Raw genomic sequence first — 17,206 nt, 5'->3', positions numbered from 1 at the left:
TTGATTTTGTTCTATCCAAAAAAAAAAAAAAAAAAAGGAGTATTATCATCATGGTAAATGATGAAAATGTCTCGTGTCCATATAATTGTCATTGAAAAATATTTTTTTTATTACACTTTATTCAGACTGATTGTACGCAAATTGCGACTAAGTAAACACACAATAAATTTTATAATCGACGTGTCAATTATTTATGAGCGTACACAGTGTGTTACTCGTTTGATTAGATATTTAATTTGAGTTTTCTTTTTTTTATATATATATATATATATAAACAAATTTTTAACTATTATTAGTATTTTTTTCTTTTTTTTTTTTAGTAATCTTTATATGCCAATTCGTTACTTCATTTTGCAAAGATTTTGTAATATAACATATATATGTGTACCATTAGTAAAGTATGTACTATTATCGTAAGAATTAGTAATAATCAATAATAATAATTCTACGTGGCACTTAACATACAATAGTGAAAAAATAATTGATTTATAATAGCGCAATTTATATGTAATAACAATTAGATATTTATACGCGCTCTCATTACTTTCTTATTAGGTATATTTACTTGTACGTATATCGATGTAAATTATTAAAGTTATTGTGTCATACATGATAAGAATGAATATGGCATATAATAGATGCCATTTAAACGCACAGGTACGCTTCTCACTGTAAATATATAACAATAATATATCATTATACTCATAAGCTTCTAATTAGTTATCTTATTAACAATGATAGTTTGTATAAACTCTTATAATATAACAAATAACAGAAAGATATAATACTTGACAAGTTTTTTTTCTTTTTTTTTTTGTTTTTTTTATCCATGAAACGTATCTAAGACTGAATAACATTTGCATAAGTTACATTTTTATAAGTATCTAAAATTGCGGAAAATAGTTACAATTGAAATTAATTGACATGACTTTATATCATTCATTTTTCTTGGAAGCATTTAGATTTGTATGCTTGGCAGAACATTAAGGCACATTAACACGAATTTAACCCTTAAAGTGCACACTTGGTAAAAGTTTGTGCACTGTGGGTGTTTGACACCCCAACGTGTTTGAACGCGTCTTCTAAAGCCGCTATTTAATAATTAGACCTCGCAATTGTTTTCAAAGTAGTTTGATACATCTTTTTTAAAATAAAATAGGTTTTATACCCATCTGAATTAACATTAGATGGCACTAGACAAATAACCCATTTTTTCGAATTCAATAACGTTTTCGAGAGATCAAAAATTTGTTGGGGTGTTAAACGCCCCATGTGCACTTTAAGGGTTAATCGTTCAATTGAAATCAATATTTTCGTATTGTTATTTTTTGTTGTAGCTGATTACGCTAATATTATTCATTGGTATCTAGAATTTGATGGTTTATTAAAAAAGAATCAGTTTCTAACTAAATTTATAATAGTAGTTAACTGATATAATAAATAATAACTATTATAATGACAAACTTTTTTTTTTGTACGAAAAAAAAAACTCATTATTTTCTATTATGAGACCATCTTGTAAATTTCTGGCATCTATAATATTTCAAAATTCACATTATTCTCTAAATAATCTCAACATAAATTATATATATATATAATATAGCAAAAAAAAAAATAATAAAAAGCAAATTCGTTTGAAAGACTCAACAACAAATTTTTTTCTTCGTATTGTCGTTAATTATTGTCAAAAAAAAAAAAAAAAGATAGATTCGCATGATTTTAATGAAAAATATTATTTATCGATGTATATTAATGTAAGATGAGAATTTTTCTTTTCAATTGTATTCTAATGACGATCGATATTATTTGTCATAATTAGGAAGATATGCGCATCGACAAAATTAGCGCTTATATATTAAATGCAGCAATTTTCATTCTGTGTGTCTTTTAATAAAACAAATTTAACAGTTATTTATATTGTTGACATACGCGGATGATATTGCTTTGTTAGGGGACAATGAAGAGACATTAATTAATAACGCAAAAATATTAATAGATTATACTAAAGATCTGGGACTGCAAATAAGCGCGGAACAAACCAAATATATGGTAACCGATAGAGTTCAGAATAGGTCTAGTACTGGAACTTCATTCATTTTGAGCGGATCTTTAGGTATTTAGGATCGATCATAAACCAGACGAACGAAATTAACGAAGAACTTAAGAAAAGAATCAATCTAGGCAACTCATGTTTTTATTCGGTTAACAAATTACTCAGCTAGCGGTTGCTGTCTAGGCGACTAAACATCAGGATATAGAGGACAATCATCCTGCCGGTAGTCCTTTATGGTAGCGAATCGTGGTCGCTTATGTTACGGGATGAAAAGAAATTCAGGGTCTTCGAAAACAAAGTTCTTCGTAAAATCTTCGGCGCAAAACGCGATGAGGAAACGGGCGAATGGAGAAAACTCCATAACGTTGAAGTACATCGATTGTACAACAAACCGGACATTATCAACGTCGTAAAATCACGCCGATTAAGATGAGCTGATCACGTGGCGTGCATGGGGGAGGACGAACGGCGCACAAAATATTGGTCGGTATACCAAACGGGAAAAGACCACTAGGAAAACCGAGACATAGATGAGAGGATAATATTAGAAGAGAACTGAAAGAAATAGGATACGAAGACCGCAAATGGAAGGATCGCGCTTAGGGACGAGAACAATAGCGGGATTTGGTAAATGCGGCAATGAACTTTCTAGTTCCTAATGTCAGTTAATAATAATAGTATTTTAGATAACTGCTGAATTTTTTGACGAAAAAAAAGAAAATGACGGTTTTGTTGGAACGAATTTCATATCAAGACACCGAAATATTAATTGCAACATTTAATATGATTATTAAGAGAAAAAATAAAGAAAGAAAGATAGACGATTCCCTCTTGTGCCGTATTTTTTCCGTAGAATCTAAATTTGCCGATTATAAAGTTCTCTAATTATTCTTCTCTTTTTCGCATTTTTTTTCTACAACAATAAATATCTAAATATATATATATATATAAACTATATATTGCACGAAGAGTAAGAGGAATCTCGAAGCATTAAATAATGTGTCCCCACACATTTGATCACTTTCTTATAATAATTTGAAAGATCGATAAGTATACTAACAACGTGATGTTCAACGTGACGATGATTTCAAGAGTAATTTGTACCGATCACTGGTTGTATCTATAAAAAGAATTGAAAAAAAATCAAAAACTTAGTTAAAATATCTAAACAAATTTTAATTGAAAACACATGAAAACATTGAAAATAAATTACCTTTGATAGTTTCCACAAAATACATGCTATCGTCCTTCATATTGGCAACCAATTCGTCGGTAACCAAAACATGAATTCCTTGAGGACCGAGAAAAAGCACGGAATGCAAACGATCCTGAGGTAGGCTCAAAGTATTCATCAATTTGTTCGTCAAAGCGTTGCTGGTTAAATGATCGAGATAAGCGACTCTCCAAAGTAAACCATTACCCTCCACAGAAAAATAAAGGGTGAGTTTTGGCGTAGGTGGTTTCGAGTGTAAAGCATTGAACAATCGTATTCCATCGGCAAGACCACAAATTTGTATTAAATCGTCTCTTGAAAGTCGTAGAATATCGGAAGCTGAGAAATTAGCAAAGGTTGATTCGAATGCGTTGAATCTGCTTGCCCTAAGCCACGCACTGGTTTGAGCAGTGTTAGCGTCAGGTGCCAATTCGGTGAAATAAGATGTTCCCTGTATGATAGAGACAATAATATAAGGAAAAAGAATTTCAATAAATATTAATAATGATATTAAACTTAAGGAAAATTACAATTTTCATAGATTCTAGTTGTTGTTTCGGAGAATTGGTAGTAATTTTTCTAGAAAAACCAACAACATTGTCATTTTCAACGATGCAAGATTGATCCGGTAAGATGGCTGGTGATGGAAGAGCCGGTGCAGTTGTCCCAACATTTTCTTTAGCAGCATCCGTTGCTGCTACCAAAGGGACAACACCATCGAATGCGGAAACTGATAGGGCCGAGGGTGCTCTAATGGGTGATGCATTTCCACCTACGCTTGCTCGAGTTTGTGGTGATCTAGAAAAATGTATAAAGACAATTTTTATAATACTGAACAACTTACAACATGACTTTTCTCTCTATATCTCTATATGATTCTCAATTAGAATGATAAACGAGAGTATAATAAACGAGAACGAACGATAATGAAAGAAAGAAAGAAAAAGAGAGAGATTTGTAATATCATGTTTCGAGCAAATCAACTTTATTAGGAACAATTAAAGGGAAACTAGTTCATCAAGGATTCCAACAAAAAGAAGACATTTGTTGATATGCAGTTAACTAATTGAACGTAAACAACGGTTCTTAAGAAAGAGTTAAACAATTGTCAAAGTTTGATTGGACTTGGGAAATAGTTGAAATGCAATCTTTATTAAAGTGAATCAAAAATTCTTATAATTGTGTTATAAACTGTATAATGAATTGTAATGTTAAATTTACTTTGGAAATATTAATTGAAAAAATGTACGAACTTTTGATTCACCCTAATATAAGTTCTCTGTTCCTTACATGGTAGGTGGTGCTTTCAGACGAAAAATTAGCTTGGACGCTTTGCTTGCAGCCGTAGCAGCAGCTATCCTCTTGTTATTGTTTTGACATCTTTTCAAAGTAAGACTTGTCAATCCACCTCGAAAAAGATGATGATTCCTTCTAGCACGACCATCAGTAAGACCGTGTATAAATTTGGCTACGATCTCTATCCCTAAAGGACCGCCTTTGATGGTAACCTCGTGTTCAAAAATCAATATCGTTGAAGATGATCTTTCACGAGGATTACCCGACGATCTAACAGTCCAACAACTCTTCAAGTCCCAATTCGAGAAGCTCTTGGACATTTCGCGAGTATCTCAGAGAGTGTCCTATTATAATTTATTTTTAAATTTCGTGCAATTTCGTTTAGGGTCTTCCTCTTCCTCTAGCACTCGAGTAGCAAACGAAGATGTTATCGAAAAATATATTTAATTGTTACTTTTATATTTATATATCACAATCTTGAGAAGAGAAGGAAGAGAGAAAGAAGACAACGACGACGTCTGTTGTTTCTCGAAGTTTTATGCGTTTTATTAAAAAAGAAAAAAAAAGTAAGTATAAAAAAAACAAAATAAAATAAAATAAAAAATAGTAAAAAAAAAAAAAAAAAGAAACGAACGTTAGCTTTCGTGGCAGCTGTCCCGATCGGTTTGAGTCGAACGATAGTTCGCAGATTCACGCATGTTTGCCCCAAACCGGATATCACCGGCCTTGTCTTTACCGGCGCGATCGTTTTCTTTGGCCTTCGTTGTCTGTCGCGAATCGTTTCCTATTTATCAAAATATGAACACAAAAAATATCATCATCGGGTCAAGCAGTCGTTTATCCTGGTTTCTCTTGGGTTCTGTTGTCTCTCTTGCTTTATCTTTATATGTATATATGTATTGATACTTCAGAAAAAAAGAAATAACAATAATATCTTTGGGATAAGATTTAACTTGTCTTCTTATTTTTGCTCTCTACTACTCTCTTTCTCGATGTTAGGTGGGTGATTATTAATTAATTATCTTTATAGATCGTCCATTCTTTGGATGATCATCTCCTTGTTGCTGGAGATCCACTTGATTCTAATGAATTTCACCATACAAGAAATAGAAGAAGAAAAGGGAATACTACTGGTAGTGACGGTAAATTTGATTTAATTATGTTTATAAAACCAGGTGAAAGAGTTAATGGTAGTGATGGTGGTAGTGGTGATCGTGGAGCGTTTTTAACCGCCCTGGCATTAGCTTTCCGGCGGTCAGGCCGCTCGTCATCTCAAAAGATGATCGTCGTTACCGATAATCACGATTTCTCGGGACAAAAATAATATTTTTCTGTCAACGATAGCTAGAGTAGGTGAGGAGGATAGATCTATGTTGACCCTTGGAATGAAATTAGTGTAATCGATCAATCCTAAGGATAAGGATAGTAGCGGTGATCGTGCCGCTGAAACGACGAACGGGGGCATTCCAACGGCCTGACTTGCTGAAGCTTCTTCTTTTTAATTGTTTCCTCTTCTTTATCCTTGTGCTTTGACTAGTTTCAATTTATTTATTTCTTCTTATTCTTCTTTTTATTTATTATTAATATTTTTGCTAGACAAGTAGGTGTTGAAAAATATATTAAGATTTTTATAATCAACGATTTGATTCCAAGCTTCGTTTGGTCATCAACATTAGAGGATGCACAATAACGTAAACCCTGCACACTGCAATATTTCACTTGGTGAGACACACGAGATACTTTTCAGTACCTCTTCCTCCTCCTCCTCCACCTCCACCTAACTCCTCCTCTTCTATCTCTTTCTCTTTCTCTGTGTCTTACTGTTTCGCTGGCTTACGTAAGAGAACTTTTAGCACGCACGATCACTCGCGATTATTCCTATATACTCTTTGTCCTCCTCCTCCTTGTCCTCCTCCTCCTCTCCTCCTTCCTCCTCTTCTTAAACTCCTCTCTCGTTTCTACTTTTCGCAACTGGACTTTTTCACAAGTGCACCACCGTTCTTCAAGATGATAACAATTATTGTATTATTTTTCGTTGGAAAATATTTCGAATAAATTTGATCGACCAAAAATTGCAATAGAATTCGCAAGAAACGCTTTAAAGGTTTGTTGAAAGATAACGATGATGATAACAGCACACTACCACCATCAACGTTGAAGAACTTCGTTGGTAACACCACTAAACTTCTGTTTGGTATATGACGCACCGATACCACCCCACCAATGAGACATTGATTTTATTTTCTTAATTTCTCAACGATAGATCATCTTTATGATTTGGCTAGATTCTTCTTAGATCCTTTCCTCTCCTACAATTATTTAAAACCCTAATCCTCAATTCAGTTTACCAATGCTCTTAATCGTAGCAAACAACAAGACTTTCGTGACCAATAAGACTTGGTGCCAAGAAGAAAACAACTTGAATATTTGCTTTGAAAAATTAAATAAACAAATGAAAAACAAGCTGGCTAGGCTAAAGTAAATCAGAACAGATCAGAAAAGATCAGAACAGGCCAGAGCAAAGCAGAGAAGAGCAGATATTGGACGGTACGCGTGCTTGGATCGTACGACGACGCGACGTTCTGAATTTATTTGTCCATCGTGCGGTGCGGTACGATCTTTCTCTCTCTCTTTCTCTCTTGTTCTTTCTCTTTCGGTCTGTCCGTCCGTCCATCCGTTCGTCTGTCTTTCTCCACATCCCTCTCCTTTCTATACAACGACGACGAAGTTGTTGCGTCGCTGCCGGCTCTACCAGATGCCGGCTCGCGCCAGTTCGAGCCAGTTTATTAGCCACAGTTACTGAATACAACGTTCCTGTTGCTGTTTCTTGGACTGATGTGTGTTGGTTGTGTGTATTGGTAACCTCCACCTCTCTTCCTTCCGTTTAACTCCTCAGCCCCTGCTGCTTCTGTTGCTATACTCTTTCTCTCTCTAACCACTACCACTATACCATCACCACCACACCACTAAACGGTTCTAGATAATCCGACAACGCTGTGCGCATTCTCCTTATTTTATTATGTTCGAGTGCATAACGGTGGGAGGGAGGGAGAGACGAGAGGAGGGGGAGGAGGTGCGCTTGCATGCTCGCTTTTTTACTCCCCTTTAAATGCACTTACATCCTATGCCAAGTTTCGTTTTATAGATCTTTACCAAAACATATTTGTTTTTTCTTTTTTCTATTCGATACGCGGTGGTGGCAGCTACTGTGCTGCTGTTGCTGCGTTTTTATTAGCTTCTCGATGATAATAAACAGATTTTTCAAAAACACATTTCTATGTTCTCTCTCCCGACCCCCCACGTAGTCTATATTTACATGTTAATTTTAACGCCAATGTGTACGCGATTAAAAATTATTTTTTCTGTTTATTTTCATCTTTAAATGCCGATTGGTCAATCCTATATGAAACGCGAAAATGTTTTGCGTTCTTGATAAAAAGATAATCGAATTTCTTTTTTTTGATACCCATTGTATTTCTGATAAAGATCGATAGGAAATGATATCGATTTTAATTCGTCATGTTTAAAAAAGAGTTACGTAAAGTTACGTATGACTTGGGTACTTTTGTTTGTGGTTTATTCGAATTGGTATGCAAGACTAATTTCTGCTTATTTTCATTGGTATATTATTATAGGGTTTATTTAGGAATACCAAAATAACGAGCAAATACGAAATCATTTTACGTCGGATAGTTAGTATATTGTTTCGCAATCTTAATTGAAAAAAAAAAAAAAAAACAACAGAATAAATAAACATACAATTGATTTCGTTAAAGCAATATTATGGAAATGTAAGATCGTAGCCAATCGCATATTCATACGACTCTAGTTTCGTAATTTTGCCGATTGAATTAACTTCATCGTCAGTCTCATGTACGCAGCAATGTAAAATTGTGTTTGTTACGATTAATGAGGATAAATTTACTTTTAACGTAGTGACAATTATTAGAGATACAAAGACAAAGAAAAAAAAGTACACTTACATTGCCTCGGTCGACGAATAGGGACTTGTTCCATTTTGCGTTATCAAATTTGACGACGATGACGATGACGTTAGGGCTTCTAATGGAATCTTTAAACAGAATTTAATAAAGGTATTATTTCTATGAGAATTTGATTGATTGAATTTTAAAATTAAATATTGATCATCATGTGTTCAACATAAATCTAAAATTTCTGAAAGTAAAAGAACATTCAATTGTCATGTGGGGCAAATAAGGAAAGGCACATACGGTGAAGTAAATAAATTATTCAATATAAATAGATCTACGATATATGAAATTATTTAATGTAACATTCAAAAACAAGTTTAAAAGACCACCATGTATTACAGAAAACTTAGTAAATACTATGCATATATACATAAACGCTTAAAAGATATTATTCGTGCCTAAAGGTGGTCCTCCTAAATATTAAAGATTTCAAAGTTCTGTTCAAATACTTTTTGTGGTAGCTTTAGCAATTTTCATGTTAATAGTAGTTCCAATTTACGAGAGGAAAAATCAGGTTAACAGACATACACAGTTATAGGGGTTGATGAATGCAAGCAAACCAAAAATCGGTGTTCCAATAACTTGGTTTTTCCTTATTATTGTTAGAATCAGGATAGAAATAAAACTTACGTCGGATAAAATAGTACAATCGTAACCAGGTTGATATTTGTCCTGTTCGTGGGGTGGTCGTCGTAGAATTTTATCGCGATCTTGTTTATGTTTACGATCGGCTCCTTTTAATTTAAAAACTTTGACTTGGCAAGAGGCGGCATGCAATCTGGGTCCACCTGGTAATCGTGTTTCAACTTGAATTCGAAATGGTACACCTTTTTCGCCACCGTGTTTCTTTGGTGTAAATTCTGTGCTAATACAATTAACCTGAAGAAAAGAAAGAAAACAAACAAATCTACGAGATTAAGTAAGAATAAATATAATAATAGTTTTATATTTAGATACGTTGTCTTATCTTACCTTGATATAAACGCCAACCTCTTTAGTAGGGTCCCACATGAATTCAACGCTATTACTGGACGGAGATGGTTGACAAACGTCTACCATACCATAACTAAGTGGCACGTCTACCTCGAGTAATCTTTCACCTGGTCTAGCACGTTGCCAAGCAAGCATTTGTTCACGCTCGGTGTATTGAAGACGCCTCTCGTGAAAACAAATACGAATTGTCGACTGAAACAGAAAGTTCGTATGTCCCTTCAGAGGCGTTGTAGTACCGTTTGGGAGACTCACATCTTTCGAACGTCGATGACACACCGTTAACTCGCGTAATGAAATGTAAAGACAAATATATTTTATAAAAAAAACAAATAAGACTAGCTAAAATCATAAAATACAGTACAGGTAATCCCCCGAAGAACACGATTCCAATATTCATTTGATATTTCATAAAAATAAGTTAAAGTAATCACACGAGCAGCGTGGTGGTCAGCACGTGTACTAGTCCAGTATGAACACACACGTTTGTTGTATAATCTCTTAGCATATCACCGAATCGTTTTTGAAGATGCCGCTACCCAAACATAAGAGTATTTTCCTAATGGGTTTTTAATGAGATAAGCGCGCGACCAAGTACCTTCAAAATCCTTCCACGATAGGCCGATAGATCCCCTAGTTTCTTCAATTTGACTTCATACGACTGACCTTGGTTTAAATAAGTAAGCGTTTCCTCGTTAACCTTCGTTGCAATGCTAGTGGCCGCTGCTAGAACGTATTGGAATCTACAAAAAGACAATTTGTTGTTCCTCGTTTAAGAAAAAAAAAAATAATTTTGTTAGATTCCTTTTTACTTTTGATTTCCTTACCGACAATCCTCGTTGAATTCATTTCCTTGTTGGGAAGATGAAGAAACGTGATTTCCGGAGGTCGAAGTCGCCGGATATTCCTCGTTACTCGAATAAAGCAGCTGATGAAGACTAGCTGCTGCTGCTGCTGATGTTGTTTGTCCATTGTTGCTGTTGTTATCCGTTTCAATTGCATTGACGTTGTTGTTCGCAGCATTGTTCGCACCTGGTCCTCCTCCGTTTATTGCTCTCTGAGTCACGTGATTTAAGCTGTAAAAAAAGACATTTGCCGTTAATTACTATAATTATCATAGTCAATACTTGGCACGATTTCTCTCAACTAACTCACTATAAATTTAAAAAGGTAGTTTTCATAGTACTTTCACATTTTACATTAAGTTAATCTTGAACGATTTCTTATCGATTAAAAGATTCGATATTTATCTCATTTTATAATTTAATTATCAGTTATCTTGTTTAGATAATGTAATATAGCAAAAATAATCAAAAATTTGATATCTAGAGTTTCGATTAATATTTATAGATTTTGAAAAGATTTTCCTTAACACAATTATTACTACACCAGTACTTAAAGTTAATGACAATTAACTCATTTACTCGACGGATGCGCAGATTATTTCATAAGACATGGCGTGGGGACTAAAGATTTGACCCGAAGGAGTCACAAGTATACGACGATAACAACGAAACGGGTTAGTTCGTTCATGCATTTATCAAATTGTTTATCAGTTTTTCTCTGCTTTGCAGGGGAGCCTCCTGGTAAATTCCGTTAGATTTTTTCAATATATTTTTTTTCTTAATCTAATGTTTATTATTATTATTATTATTATTATTAGATAAATACATATTTTGCAATGTGAATATTTTACAATTATAATAATACGTTTTGTTAAACGCGCGTCATTTTTACTTACTTTGAATTGTTGTGTTGATTTTCCGGTGACGGTGCTTCCTGTTTGAAGACCGATGGAAAGGCGAGTAAAGCTTCGCTGAAATTATATTAAAAAATATTTTTTTGTTATTTTTTTTCTTATCGAAGTAATAGCATAATTAAAAGAAATACGAGAGGAACGCGTATTTGTAAATTACGTGATCGGAAAAGAACAAGGTGCGAAGTCGAAAGTCGATAATGACGGATTAAAGATTGTTCTAATAAACAAATTTTTATGATTATTTATATTTTGCAAATTATCTTAACTATCTACTAACACGAGATCATAAATTTATCCCACCTTACTCTCTTTCTTCTTTTTTTTTCTTTTATTAAATTTAATTTCTTTCAAATATTCATTGTAAATGGACATAAACTTGATTTACGCGACTTACCTTAGATAATTTTGTAATTAAAATTCCTTTAACCTTTTTTTTATCCTTAGTTCGATAGAATATAGATAAAAAATAAAATAAAAAAGTATTGTCAATAAAAAAAAAAAAATCAGAAAGAGAGAAAGGAATTGATGTAATAAAAACTAGAATCAGTAAGGTCAGCCAAAACTGGAACGCACTGGTTCACCTGTGTATTTTACCGTCTTTGGTATCATCAACCCTGTATAAAAGTTTCTTAACAAACAATACTAACGAATGATGATAAATAAATTTGACGAATTAGGTAAAATGACAAATTTATTTGTCCCATGTGAGTTTCTATGATGATCAAAAATTCATTTAGAAAGCATAAAGTGTGTACAAGTTTCACTAGCATGATGAATTTTATTTAACACTAGATATATCACCATTTTTTCAGTATAACTATTTCTACCACACTAGTCAAAATGACTGATGTATAACAAAAAAAAAAAATGCTTTTTGAGGCTTACTAGTCTTTATTTATTCTTCAAAAATAACACAAAATGTGTTTAACAATAATAATTTTAATAGATCAATGGATTTATAAACATTTTTAAATTATTTATAGAAATCAAATGTTACATGAAGTAGACATTTTGAATTAAAATGACTGATCTGGTATATCTAGTGTTAAAAATAATTATAAAAACGAATCAATTCTTTTTTTTGTTTTTGTTTTTTTTTTTCAATACTTACCCACTTTTTATATATTGATGCATCCTATTCCTTCCTTAACAATTGAAACGAATTGTCGTTTTTTTTTTATCTTATCTTTCTCGATTATTTGATTATTATCGAATTTTTATGGACAAATATTTACAATCGATTAGAACATTTTCTCTGTTTGCACTTTTAAATAGTAGTAGTTTCTTTCACGAGATCATCATTTTGTAATCAGAAACACACACACATATACACAACAAACATGTAGTATTTTCAGAAAAAGTTTACTTATATACATAAAAGATAATTAATTGTAACATTAAAAATACACGATACGAGCTAATAATAAATCGATATTATTATCGAATATTATCGAATATAATAAAATATTTGGAAATGTTATATTTCCACGTGCACTCTAGCATCACATCAGCTGATCACTGACAGTTCTCGTTTCACATACCTTATACACAGTTTCTTTCTCTTTCTCTTTCTCTCTCTCTCTCTCTCTTTCTCTTTTTGTATACTCTTGAACGATTTATGATTTGTTTAAATAACAAAAGTTATACGAGGACTTTGATTCGAGTTTCTTTTTCTTTCTATACGTAAACATTTTTTTTTTTCAAGTTATATAAACATTTAATCACAAATGATTTTCATTAATTGTTAATGAGAAATTTGTACAATGTGCATATTAAATGTTTCATTTGTTAAATAAAATGTCTCTTTTATTTTTTGTCAAATTTAATCTTTATTTTGTTTTTTGTTTTGTTTTTTGTAAACTAATTAAAAAAAACATTCTGAATGAAAGCTCCCCCGACCCCCCCCCTTCTTGTTTTATTAATATTATTAATATTATTATATTTTTTTTATATTTTTTAATATATATATAAATTAATTATATTATTTATTTAATATATTTTTAATTTTTATAATATATTTATAATTAAATAATATTAATCCTTAAAGTGCACATGGGGTGTGTGACACCCCAACAAATTTTTGATCTCTCGAAAACGGTACTGAATTTGAAAAAATGGGTTATTTGTCTAGTGCTATTTAGTGTTAATTCAGATGGATATAAAACCTATTCTATTTTTAAAAAGATGTATCAAACTACTTTGAAAAAAATTGCGAGGTTTAAATATTAAATAGCTGCTTCAGGAGACGCGTTCAAACACGTTGGGGTGTCAAACACCCACAGTGCACTTTAAGTAACTTTTACCAAGTGTGCACTTTAAGGGTTTTAATGTTATTTAATATATAAATAATAAATTAAATATAAAATTATTAAATATCTTTTTTTTCGTGATTGTACGTATCTAGCACTTAAAATGCTTACGTTTTAAAAACAAAACAAAACAAAATAAAAAATAAAAGAGTAAATGATTGTCCACGTGTCTTCGACGTAATATATAAATATTTATATATTCATGCATATATATGCCCCATTCGTTTGACCGTAGAAAATAATTGGTTTATCTTTTTTTTTTTTGTGAAGCTCGATTGTTTATAAAATGATAATATACTCATTCCAATAATGGCTGATGAATCTTGATTAAAATTTAGTGGCCATGTCGCCGGTACGACGTAATGCCAACGACTGGCGTCCAGTTAAAACCGGATTTCTGACTCAAAGTTAGTTTTGACGTGAACACTGTGCACACGGTTCGCGATCGAGATTCATTTCCACCTTGATTTAATGTTAGAAATCTACATTATCAACCTACAGTATTAACCACCCATCCACCATCGATAACATAACATAATGATAAACATCGGGAAAGAAACGACGGCGCGAATTTTGAAATGTTTTTAGTCTTATCATTTAGTCTTATCAATTGAATTTGAAACGTTTTGAAAAGTTTGATGACCTTTCTTACCTCATGTTGTAAGAGGCAACAGCTGTAGCCAGATCTGAGGCAGCAAGTGCGGACAATGATCCATCAAAGTCAGCCAGATGTTCTGCAAGTTCTTCCACCTGTGTGGACCAACCTTGACCTGAACCATTGCTTCCAATAGATCCTACGAGTAGAAAGGTTTACTTGAATATTTTCTTCCTCTTTTTTTTTTGTTTTCTTTTGTTTTTCTATCTATCCAAATGAAAAAGGTAAAGAGCATCTGTCCGAATACATAAACTCGGATGTATCATACCACTTTGAATATTATTATCGCAATTAGTAACATGATATTGATGATGCATCGGACCGATTCTCTCTTTGATATCTTGAGTGGTGGGGTAACGTCGTCTATTTTTTAATGTTATCGGGGAATAACGTCGACTTTCAAAATACGGCACCCTTGATCTTTCAACTTCACTCCACTTCATTCTACTTGAAACCGTAACAAGATAATAATCTAATAATTACACACAAATAATGTACTTAATTGTTTTTTCAAATTTTCTAAACCCTTTAAGATGATATTTTATTATCACGTTAGAAAATGTACACTGCTCGTTGGATTTTCTCTTTCTCGTTTCTACAGTAGACTAATCTGCTCGATACACTATGTACTCGAAGCAAGAGTTATCATTACGACTGACCACGTGGGCGAAAAGGCGTCGGATTTATACTAAAAAAGTACTCTGATCATTTTCCAACAGTTCAAAGCACAAACTTCGAATAGCTATACTAAAGCGTTTCACATTTATACAATTTTCTATAAATTTTTTGCAAATTCTAACTAAAACTCAAACATGAGATACTTTGTAACAAAGATTCGTTTGATTAACTATTATAATGCACAACATATTAGCTGTGGCTACGACAATGCAATCGGGGTCGGTTGTGCCACGACCTTTAAAATGATGTATCTATAACAACTTAAAGATAATGACGAATGACTCGGAGCTAGTTATTGTATGGAACATTGGTTACTAAGAAATGAATAATGTAATATAATCATTTTGTGTAGAAATGAAAGAATTTGTTGATGTAAAAATCGATGATCCTATTCGTGAGAATTTTCGGAAGATGTTTCGTCCTCGTTTCGTCGCGTTGCATCGCATAGCGTTCAGGAGGAAGATGCCAATTTCCATTATGCGAAACGAGATTTGACGTGTACTTGTGCATACGTATACAAACACTCACACACAAAGGAAGATACGTCGATAAACGTTCTCACATTCATGCATGCATGCATGCATGCATACATATGCACACGTTAGCGTTTGGTCGTTGGTAAATTTGTAGATGCGAATAGAATTACTGGAACGTTATGACGCTAAGACGTAGTCGCAGTCATCGTCATTCGGTAAATTGATAATTGACCTGTAGAAGATAGCATCATCGTAAATGCTTTAACAAAGTTGAGCCATTTGATGAGACTCAAGAAGAAGTAAAAAGAGAAGGTACAATATAAAACCAACACAGGTGATTTCATTGTAGATAGAATAAAGATAACAAAAAATAAAGGAATCTTTTTTCTAAACATACTGACCGTCTCTTCTAGCGTGTTTCCTATCGAGTTCAGTAACGTGCTGTACAGCAGCAGACTCCTCGGTAGCAGCAGCAGCAGCTCGACGTTTTAAATTGTTATGCTGAGATGGACGATTGTTAGTTTGCTCGGAAGACGATGACACGTGACGACGTGGTGTTACGTTATTCGAGTCTACTTGATCACTCTCATCTGAACAATTTTTGATCGCGTTTTGCTTATCTTGCCACAATGTGGTATCCCGTGAATCGTTATATCCTACTGATGTCTGTCACAAATAATAAAATGATGATATATATCAAATGAAGACAAAATACTAACTGTATTAGATTTTGTTGACTTACTTGTTGAGCAACGATTCCTCCTTCGCATCTGTTCATGTGATTAGGCGATGATAATTGTTCGTAAGACGGCGATGGAGTGCCGGTAAACCACATGGCTTCGTTCAGGGTTTCCGTACCGCCATCCATTATTATTTGGAGCTCCATTAAGTGGCCTCAGGGATTATTAAATCAATGCTACCGTGATAATATATTGGGGATTTGAAATTTTATCTAGCTTATCCTCTATAATTAAACTTAATTGAAAGAAGAAGAAGAAGAATAAGTCGGAAGAAAATGCAGAAATCCGTTGGTCTTGTTGTTAATCCTTCAATCAACATAATCGATTATATTATCGAAATGATATTTATTGCAAATAAATTGGGGACCAGAAAGATGAATTTTGATATAGTTGCTCTGATTAATCCAAGTAGCATCTCTCTCTCTCTCTCTCTCTCCCTTTCTCTCTTTTTCTTTGTACGTTCGATCAAAAGTTACTTACAACTTTGATTTTTTTTCTTTTACATCGAATATTCTACTTTACTTCCGTTTATTACTTCGAGTATCTTTGATTTTTTTCTTCCACCGGGTCTTAGGACACTCCTTTGGAAGCGAACGGAAACGCATCACCCGACAAACTCTTCAAACTTTTAATGTGGTGTGATATGTGTGGGCGAGTATTATTATATTTTCATAGAAAAACTTTGTAGCTTTCCCTTAGAACATCACGAAGAAGCTGTTGTACAGTTTCTTGATGCCAGTTGTCTCACGCTGTCGATGTGTTTCCAAAAGTGCGCAACCCCGCGACTTGAGCGACAAAAAACGTGAAAAGACGACGAACGCGTCTTCGAATACCATTGCCACACCTTGGGTGCAATGCATCTTGTTTCTTATAAAGTTCTTTTCTTCTTGTTTCTTCTATTTTATCTTATAATCTCTTTTTTTTTTATTGAAGCAGTATTATAACACAGATTTTCGTTCTTTTCTTTTTTTTTTTCCTTTGGATTATCTTTATTATTATATTATTATTTTATGATTAACCAACCTTGTCGGTCAAACGTACCGAA

At 33.1% G+C, this 17,206-nt stretch overlaps 1 protein-coding gene across 3 annotated transcripts; it reads right to left on the bottom strand.

Annotated features, from left to right (window-relative positions):
* Positions 1–82: 82 nt before the first annotated feature.
* gem (transcription factor CP2 like gemini) lies at positions 83–16,861 on the bottom strand. Of its 3 annotated transcripts, none has more exons than XM_015329696.2 (12): positions 16,164–16,861; positions 15,823–16,087; positions 14,265–14,406; positions 11,286–11,360; positions 10,372–10,620; positions 10,143–10,287; positions 9,527–9,763; positions 9,185–9,433; positions 8,546–8,634; positions 3,797–4,064; positions 3,267–3,717; positions 83–3,173 (listed from the first exon to the last, which is right to left on the bottom strand). In XM_015329696.2, exons 1-12 carry the CDS (start codon positions 16,305–16,307, stop codon positions 3,124–3,126), a joined length of 2,364 nt encoding a protein of 787 aa, XP_015185182.2. In that variant the 5' UTR covers positions 16,308–16,861; the 3' UTR covers positions 83–3,123. The 3 variants fall into 3 exon arrangements, with proteins under 3 accessions (XP_015185182.2, XP_015185183.2, XP_089030501.1); XM_015329697.2 differs by having other exon boundaries at positions 9,527–9,739; XM_089174375.1 differs by lacking the exons at positions 15,823–16,087; positions 16,164–16,861 and adding an exon at positions 14,536–15,392.
* Between the last annotated feature and the right edge of the window lie 345 nt (positions 16,862–17,206).

The sequence above is a fragment of the Polistes dominula genome, unplaced genomic scaffold, assembly GCF_049000335.1.
Source record: "Polistes dominula isolate Pdom_NZ unplaced genomic scaffold, Pdom_raw_medaka contig_83, whole genome shotgun sequence".
NCBI classification, from domain to species: Eukaryota; Metazoa; Arthropoda; class Insecta; order Hymenoptera; family Vespidae; genus Polistes; species Polistes dominula.
Note: the sequence above shows the minus strand (reverse complement) of the source record. Positions and strands in the feature narration are given on the sequence as shown.